Source organism: Vicia villosa, linkage group LG7, assembly GCF_029867415.1.
Source record: "Vicia villosa cultivar HV-30 ecotype Madison, WI linkage group LG7, Vvil1.0, whole genome shotgun sequence".
Classification (NCBI taxonomy): domain Eukaryota; kingdom Viridiplantae; phylum Streptophyta; class Magnoliopsida; order Fabales; family Fabaceae; genus Vicia; species Vicia villosa.
The window spans coordinates 95499593-95509684 of record NC_081186.1 but is presented as its reverse complement, the minus strand read 5'-3'; the positions used below and the strand labels follow the sequence as shown (position 1 = coordinate 95509684).

The window sequence follows — 10092 nt, the reverse complement described above, 5'->3', positions numbered from 1 at the left end:
CTGAATCTGACCTTAAGTTTTGATGATAATATTACATGATATCTTATATCAATTTAGTACTCTTAACGGTTTCTGTCTGATGTGTAGCTTTTGCTAATAAATTTTGACTCTGAAGATAAGGCGTGCGACGTCATCAGGTTCTGAACTCAACACACTCTGACTCTGGAAGAAACCAGTGGTGTTTACAAAGACCCAGTCAAGTTCCAGAATGCTTCTATAATAACGGTTCTGATGAACGTTGGTGATAGAGCTTCTGATCGTGACTCTTGTGGAAGAGCTTCTGAAGACTTCTTTAACTCTGCGATTATGTTGTCCAAGTTCTAAAGATTCTGAAGACAAGGTTCTTGAAGAACAAGTTTTGAAGATTCTGAAGACAAGGTTCTGGAAGAACAAGTTTTGAAGATTCTCAAGACCAAATGAGATTTTGAAGACGAAGTGCTGAAGACTCTAAAGACAAGGTTCTGGATGAACAAGTTCTGAAGACTTTGATGACTTAGGTTCTAAAGATTTAATTTTTGATCATTCTAAGCATGCTTCATCAACAACTATCAGAAACCTCTGTATATTAGAAGAAAAGATCAATATTGATTTACGTGAGGAAACAGTACGAGGTAAAAATATTCCCACTTCCCTGATATGGTGGCGTAAGGACAGTACTATGGTAATATGTTGTCTACGACTCCCTCACTGACCGTTGTGGACAATACAACTGGACTTAAGTATTCATATTCTACCATCCAACCGACTTCTTTTTCGCTATAAAAGGAAGACTTGGAAGATTGAAGACAAGAACGATTCTCTACAAAACTTACGCTGAAACGCTGCTCAAATCTCTCTGATATATCCATTTGAGAAGTTGGTTGCTCCCGCAGAAATTTCAATTAGAGGGTTAAAGAACTGAAAAACAAAACTAGCTGCCAAACTTGAACGGTATGAAGTTTTCGAGTTTTCATCTTTAGGCACAATAGTGGATGTAAGCAAGTTGATGGCTTCATACAGAATGCTGAAACTTAACATCTTTCCTGTCAAAAATTCCTCAACATTTTTTGCTCTGATTGCGTGCTCATTCCCATAAGCACCAAAAGACAGCCTACAAGTGTCTATCATGGATCCACCAGAATCCTTGCTAGGAGACACCTCAACAAGGAAAGCGGCATTTAAGTATGGAAGGGCGTTTCCAAGCGGTCTAGGAGAAGCTCGGTAAGTTTCAAAGTAGAATCTATTTCTTTGTTCTGAAGATGTACTTCTAATAGTTTCCAAACTTGGAATTTTAATGCTTAAAAGTACATTTTCCAAACTTAATGGCGGTCTTTCCAAAAATTCCTCCAATGTTAGCCATTCAAACTGTGTGCCACTCATTATATGAACCATCGAATCCACAGCAAGAAGTATAGTAGCAATATCTGAGGGAAAATTGTTCTTTTGTGCCATAACTAAATTTCCACCTACACTGGCCGTGTTTCTAATAAACCCCGAAGCAACTTTTCCAAAATGGTCAGCAATCTTTTCAAGTATCATTACAAAGTCTGAGATAAAGTCGCTCTTGCTTTGCTGCTTTAGTACTTCAATAGCTTTAGATATGGTCACTGCTGCTCCAATTTCAATCCCTGATTGATCCTTTCTGATCTTTGAGAGCTCAGAAATGCCCTTTAGATCAATATACTTATCATATCGTTCTTTATCTTTGTAATATCCCATACCAGTATTATTAGCAACAACTTTTATCCTGGTTCCATTGGCATGGTTTAATTTCAATAAGTTCTGAAGCTCCTCTAAACTAGTAGGTTTGTGCCAACTGTTTTCCTTAGAAGCCAACAACAAATCATGTTTAATATCCTTCAGAAACAAAGGAAATTTGATGTTCTTGTGATGATTGTCATATTGAGGCAACCTACTAAGCTTCAAGTCCTTGCTCTCTCCCTTTCTCCAGAAAGAGTTCAACCCTAAATCCTCCATATCAACATCAGCTGCGAAGCTTTTGCAGACATCAGCGATCGGTCGGTAACCAGTGCATCGACAAAGGTTACCTGCAATAGACTTCTCAGCATCAGAAACATTGATTTTGGAAAAACCAGTTGCTGGCTCTGGAGAATCGTTCTTATCAGCATTGACAAGAGCGCCGAAGAGTGAAACACACATTCCAGGAGTACAGAAGCCGCATTGAGAAGCATGGAAACCAGCAAATCTTTGATGAATTGGATGGAATCCTTGTTTGCTATTACCAATGCCTTCACTTGTTGTAATTGAACATCCATGTATGCTACAAAGTAGCGTGAGACAAGAGCTCGCGGTAAAATCATCGACTCTATCGAGTAAAGGATCATATTTGGAGATTAAAACTACACAAGCACCACAACCACCTGCAACCAACAATACCAAAGCATGAAGTTCCAAGTTTAAAAATATTGAGCACTATTTATTGCTTTTTTTAAAAGTAGACACCTTTTTCACAATCCAAACGCAAAGAAAAAATAAATGATTAAGTCGGCAAATCAAGCTTAAATTAAAATTAAAAATTAAAATTAAAAATCAAAATCCATAACAGTCAGAAGAATCTCTTCTTACAAAATATAATCAACTAATCAAACAATTAAGTGAAATAAACAGATATTGTGGAATAATGATTATGATATACCTTCACCGCAACCGAGTTTGACACTCTTGAAATGAGTTTGAGTGCGCAAGAACTCAAGCAAAGTAGTTGATGAATCAACGCTGGATAGCTCAAACTTTTCGCCATTGATAACGAAAACCAAACTTGTTTGTTTCTCACTTTTCTTCACATCCATACTTCAGTGACTGATTTTCAGAAAAATACAAGTTCCAACGTATCTGCATACTATTTATATTCGCTTATGTAGCGTAGTAAGCGCTTAACGACAGAAAAAGAAGAAAAAAAAGTGATTTTAGTTAATTAAAGTCTTGAAATTTGAATGGTTGGAATAATTAAGTGAATTTGAGAGTTGGAAAAGTGCAATCTTGCCGCCATAATCGATAGTTTACAGCGACGTGCTTTGTACTTCTTAGACCAAAAATTAACTTTTGCAATAATTAAGATTTTTATTGTAAAAACTAGTAAATGACTTTAAAACACTTATATAACTAATAACATAATACATAAACCGATAATAGGTACTAGTAAAATCTGAAAATAAACTGTTATAACTAAATAACAATTAAATTTAATTCAAACTTAAGAGTCAATATTAGAGTTTATGACAACAATTAGCGATTGCAATTCAGCCGAATGAAAGCCTTGAAGAACTATGGATTCGGTCAAAAGAGTAGCGGTAATCGGAGGATTGATTCGAGATTGTTGGGCGACTTGATTTTGCTTAGGCTTTGTTTGGATTGATGGAATCGGATGGAGCGGAGCGGAATGGAATGAAATAAAATGATATTTCGTTGTTTGGATAATTTAAAAACGGATGGAGCGGAGCGGAAAGGAGTGGTATGGATTCCATTCCATTCCATCACTTACCACCATATTCCTTCCCCTCCGATTTGGGCGGAATGAATAATTTGTCTTATTCCGTTCTAAAATTTCCAAACAATGGAATGGTACATTCGTTCCGCTCCGTTCCACTCCGCTCCATCCCACTCCGCTCCATTCCATTCCGCTCCGTTCATTTTGTGATATCCAAACATACCCTTAAGGTCAAGGAAAGAGAAGATAAAGAATCAACATCAAAATTGAGTTTATTTATTTATTGCTTTAATTTCTCTTGTAATAATAATCTGCAAAGTAATAAAAAATATCTCCTTGCTTCTCTACTATTTGCTATTAATATTGGAATTGGGGACAGACGTAGTCGTAGCTACGACGAACGACAAACTCCCTAAACAAATCTTTGTGTTCCTCTCTCCTTGCTTCTCTACTACTTGCTATTAATATTGGTTCAAAATTGTTAACCCGAAAATTAACTAAATGTTAAATTGTGATACAAAACTGTTTTTGTATAGAGAATTGTAATTGTCAATTGCAATTGGATTTCACAATCAACCACACTTAGATCACATTAACTTGTTAACTATTGTACACCAAGTGTTTGTTGATTTGTTTATGCAACAAATTATTTGCACAACACGTGTTCGATAAATTACCTTAGCAAATTTATCGATCTCATTCTCATTGGAAGTAGGTGATTAAGTGTTAATCATTCAAACAAATAATTTTTTGAAAAATGTATTGAGTTGATCTTTCAAACTATTTAGCATAAAAATTTCTTCTTGGTTGTAGCATATCTGATTCTACCAATAGCGGTTTGGAATATACGCGGGTCGATTCCGAAGCGATTTCGCAAGCCATCATTGAAAAAATTTAAAACAACAAATAATTTTTAAAGAGATCTATTCACCTCCTCTAGATCCTAAGTCTAGCGTCTAACACTTGATAGTATAAATATTGAACTTAAGATTTAATGTGTAAGAAGGATAATTCATTTATAACCATTTTCTGTTATGAGTAAAAAAGTTACTTAGAATTTTATCTCTCTTCTTTAATTTTTATCTTCAACATTGTGCGCCAATAATTGACCAATAGAAATTGTTGTTTCATATTAATATTGTATTTATACATTTTAATCTTTTTATCATTGTGTATACATTGCATTTTTCGTCTCGGAATTTATAGCACCAAGAATTCATACTTAATATTAGAATTCTGACATAAATCATTCTTATAAAACTCACTTGTAAAGTGAAAGGTTTCTCTCTATATATATTTCTAGACTCTATTACTAATCTAAGATTTGAAATTTTCCTAATAATTCTCTATATAAACTTTTTTCAAAGTTCATTAATGTGTGGCAATTGAGATTTTCTTTTTAATATTTAATAGTCTTTGAAAAGTTAAAAGAATATGTATTCTAGTGAAGAAAAAAAATCATAGTCCATAATTAAATGTTTCATCTAACTTTTCAATTATACATCCGTATTAAATAAAACTTAGAGAAAGTTAATGCATATTAAAGTGTTTTTATATTATTTATTTATCAAATAAGAGTATGTATATGTATAAAGACTTTACTCGAGAGTATAAAATGAAAAATAATATTTACATGAATTTTAATAATATTTTAAAATAACCTTTAAAATTATAATTTTAAAAGATAAATTGCTATGTACTAAAATACAATTAATATATCATTACAATTTCAAAGTTGTTGTTTTAAAAAAAGTTAGTAAAAAATCAAACATTTAAATAAATCAATAGTAATATGTAATTTATGATACGTATGAATACACGATTTTGCAAACAACGTATTTGGTGATTCACTATACATGTCACGATAGACTAGCATAGCTTTGATTTTATGGGTTTTTAAACTCACTTAAATGACTTTAACTTTGTTTGAATAGAAGAGTTAAAAAGAAATATAACTTTGTTTGAATAAATCAAATAAATTATGGTCCTATTTATAAGAGAATTTTTTTTAATTCATTAAATAATTAAATGTATTTGAAATATGTCATTATCATAAATTAAATACATTAATTATTTAATAAATTTAAAAAGTCAATTTTCTTTTATATACAATTACTTTTTTAATGGTATAAATAGTAATTTCATTTCAAATAATAATATGATAACGAGTGCCCGAAACATTCCACATAAAGAAAATAGGAAAATATTAATTATTTAATGTATTGAATACACACAATATTTTTTAGAAAAAACAATTATTTATATTTTCAATACATTGAATACAAAATATAGAAACATATTTTTTTTATTTTATTAAATAATATTCAACTTACCTTTTCAATCTCTTAACCAGGAACATTGATTAGCATTTCCCTAATAATAAATATAGGGATTTCAACATTGTCTAATCTAATATGGAGTATTAAGAAAAATTGTTAGTTTATAAATATTTTTACAAAAATTCTGATACTTGTTACCATAAATGAGAGAGAAAGTTAAAAAAATGTGAAATTTTAATTCTTAGAAAATTACAATTATTAAAAAAATTATTTTATTTTATAAGATATAAAAATTATACAAATAAATTCTGTAAAATGGTAATATTTTACAAAGAAAAAATATTAAAATAAGAGCATAATAAAGAGTAATAATTTAGTATTTGAATCTATCTGATTTTAATTTTTTTCCACATCCACGTATATAGAGCTGTCAATATGGGCTACCCGGCTCTAAACGCGCCGGTCCTAGCGGGGCCTGGGCTTTTTAGGGCTGGACCAAAAAGGCTCTGTGTAATATGGGCTCGAGATTTACTACCCGAGCCCGGTCCTATATGAGCTTCGGGCTATCCGGCCCTAAATGGACTTTTTTATTAAAAAAATTAAAATAAAAACTCCATAATATTTATTATAAATAAAATTAAAAATTATGTTATTTTAAACATAATACATTTTTAAGTAATATATTATCTCTTATAAATACTATAATGTGTTTTTAAATACAATATATGTCTAAATTGTATAAAATAATACTTGAATATTTATTATAAGAGAAAAACTAATATAATACGATGAAAAAATGTTGATTATATTAATGTATAATATTTAAAAGAGTAAGGTTGAATAAAATAGAGATAAAATCTAGCAAAGTGAAAAAAATCAATATGCTATTTTAGAGTAAGATAATATAAATATTAATATATTTTTTTAAAATTTATAATATATGCGGGTTTGATGGGCTACCCACGACCCATATGAGCTAGCCCTAATAGATAGCGGGCTTTTTAGGGCTGGGCTAAAAAGGCCCTGAAAAATATGGGTTCTAATTTTAAGGCCCAAGCCCTATAATTTTTCGGGCCTGGCGGGCCGACCCATATGGACTAGCCCATTTTGACAGCTCTACACGTATATAAACCTATCTCAGATGACTTTATTATTTTCAAAATATAATTGGGTTGAGAATTATCTAAATTATTCCTAAAGTTAAGAAAATTTCTCATCAAACTCCATGAATTTCTTACACACCATAGAATTTTTCATTTTTGTCCTAGGTTTCGTAGATGGATCTCTGAAAGCACTCCATATTTTGAAAAAATTTGATTTCTTCCGTAAATGCATCTACGGAAGCGTAATAAACTAGTGTATATGGGAAGAAAATACACATAAAATCAGTTCAGGGATTATTCTGTAGATGCATCTATGGAATGCCCTCAGCGCCACATTCTTTCGTAGATGCATCTACGAAAGTGTTTTTTTCCGTAAAATGCATCTTTCGAAGTGTCTGATATAATGTAAATGAAATTAGTTTTTTTTTTATTATATTATATGCTATTATGTCATATCAAATTGATATAAAAATATTAAAGACATTTAATAATTATATAATAACTTTATTAGATTGAACTATAATACTAATTGAAATTTTGAAATATTAATTAAATATTCTTTACAGACAACTATAAAAATTAATATTTGAGTGAGAGAACTAGAATGAGAGTAAAAATCTTATTATTTTTTTAATCATTTGTAATCTTTTTTCCTAGACTGACGTCATCAATGATGTTTTGATCTTTTTACTGACGTCAGCAATGATGTTTTCATCTTCTTTAAAATTTATAAAGGAAAATATAACTGCTCAATGAATTTATCAAATGGTCAAATGCTCAATGGGTGTGGCAGAATTTTTTTTTTAATAACCAGATTTTTTAAAAATTTTTTCCAAAACAAACATATTTTTAAAATAATTATTAAAATGGCCAAAAATAGTATTTTTAACACGTCGTCGGGGTGGCGACAACACTTCCTCTTCAATTAAATTTTTTTTTACTATTATATTTTTTTTTAGTTTTATTTTTTTACCTATTATTTTTTACTATTTTCTTCATCTGTGAGCCCACTTGTCTTTGGACCATGTCGCCACTCTAGCTGGCGAATTATCTTCATGTGTGGGCCCAAGTCGCCTCCTTGGTTGGCGACAACAGTCATTTGCATTTTTTTTGCCTATAAATAGCAGCCCATTGCTCCATTTGAATTCATTAATTTCTCCACAAATTTTCTCATTTTCCATGCACATTATTGTTGATGTCTCGCATAAGGCCCTTGTCATGTCAGCGAACATCATCCAGCCGTCCCGTGTCGGAACCGAAATATCGTAGAAGTTATCTCTCCGGTCAAACCCCCTGTGTCGGTTATATTTTGGAACATCCATACCTTCAACAACCTGAAGAGGACTTTGATGTCACAGTTAGAGGGGGAGTACAATCCCGGTGAAGAAATCAAAAGGATCCAGAGGCTTAGAACAAGAGTCTCTCTTATGACCGAAAATACGGTACGTTGGTGGGTTGAAGTGAAAAACGACCTTGATACTGAACAAATGATGGATGGAACATATGACATTGTTTTAACCGTTGTAATTTCTTAGATTTTAATTGTTTGTTGTGTTGTTGTTTTAGTCATTGTGTTGTTTTTTCAATTGTTGCTTTTAGTTGAAACTTTATTTCGTGTTATTGTTTATGTTGTTTTCCATGTATGTTGTAACTCATCTGACTAATGAAAAAAAGTCCACTTCATTGGTAAAATAAATTACAAATACACATTGAACTTTACAACTATGTTGTAGAACTAGATCCATGATTGAGAAACTTATTCTTATTATGTCCGACCTCACGACATATACTACACTTCCTTTGCATTTTTTTAGTGGCGTCCATTTCAGTTCTAATATGCTTGTTGTTTAGTCTACCGCTTTTATTCTGGCGCATGAAATCGTTGTGCCAAACTGTTTCCCCGTCGTACATAGGCCAATATGTCTCGTTCTCTACCACCAGAAAGTAATTGTCGTATACGTTGAGCAACGTTTATACATTGTAAATGGGTGATACCAATGAAAATGCATCAAAGTGACTATGATAACTTGCTGTAATGACATGGGAGCAAGGCATGCGATAAGCTTGAAATTGGCCACAGTCGCACCAACTGTAACACCTCATAAAATTCTTTATTTAATTTAATTAATTTTTGGATTAAATATTAGAATTATTTGAGTTAACTGAGAAAAATGGAAATAATGAGGCTAATGGGCCAGTGTCGCTTGTAGTAGAAGGGGGGGTGTCAGTGGTGAAACCCATTACTAATGATAAGCTTATTTTCATAAAATAGAAAATAGAGGGATTGTGGGAAAGAGGAATAGAACTAAGGAGAAGAGAAGAGTCTGAACGTGAAAAGAGAAGAGGAGCGGAGAAGTGCGACCCGAGGAAGAATGAAGAATCAACCTTCAGGTAAGGGGGGACTCTTCCGTTTATCTTCTATTATGGGATTATAGGTAGTATGATAGAATTTGATCGTGTTATTCGGATCAATTGGGTTATGCTTAGGTTGTAGAAATGTTAGGTTTTGGGAGAATTGAGTTATAATGATTGTATTGATCATGTATGGTGATAATTAGATGGTTGAATGTATTATAAATGTGTTATAATATGTGTTATTTCACTGTATGCGAAATCTGGTTGGAATGAGATTGGTTTGGTAGTGATTCGGTGAAAGAGGGACGAAATCGCAGGCTGTTTTCTGCTATTCGGAGTTCTGGAAATCGCCAGTTCGCGCCGCGTCCAGGAGTTGGCGCCGCGAACTGCTTGGCAGAAGGCCAGGAAGTTCTGTTGTGTTCAGTACGCGCCGCGAGCATATGGCCGCGCCGCGAAGGCGTAGTTCCTTCTCGTTCCGCGCCGCGAAACCTTGTTTGCGCCGCGAAGGCGTAGTTCCGATTCGTTCCGCGCCGCGAATGTGTGTGGCGCCGCGTGCTGTTAGTTGTTGCGACAGGCCGTTTTGAAAAGTTTAAAAATGTGTAACTTTTAAACCGTAAGCCGGATTTTGGTGCCGTTTCGAGTACAGTGAAGCTAATCAAATAATTTATATACTCAAATGGTGTTTTAGTGGTGGCTTGAATTATTTTTAAAACACCCGATTTTATTTGTTTGTGGTGAGATATGTTTATAGGTACACTAATGAATGTATTACCTGTATGATGTTGTGGGTATAACTGGTGTTTATTATACATGTATTGTTGGTATGAAATATGTGTTTTATTGATGATTATGACATTGATCGATGTATGTGGGTGATGAGCATGTTATGGTTGATGTATGCATTCATAATCATTATGTGGCTGGTCCT

At 32.7% G+C, this 10092-nt stretch overlaps 1 protein-coding gene across 1 annotated transcript; it reads right to left on the bottom strand.

Annotated features, from left to right (window-relative positions):
- On the bottom strand, positions 1-2863 carry LOC131615982 (indole-3-acetaldehyde oxidase-like). Its single transcript, XM_058887184.1, has 2 exons — positions 2636-2863; positions 1-2360 (listed from the first exon to the last, which is right to left on the bottom strand). Exons 1-2 carry the CDS (start codon positions 2787-2789, stop codon positions 826-828), a joined length of 1689 nt encoding a protein of 562 aa, XP_058743167.1. The 5' UTR covers positions 2790-2863; the 3' UTR covers positions 1-825.
- Positions 2864-10092: the final 7229 nt, after the last annotated feature.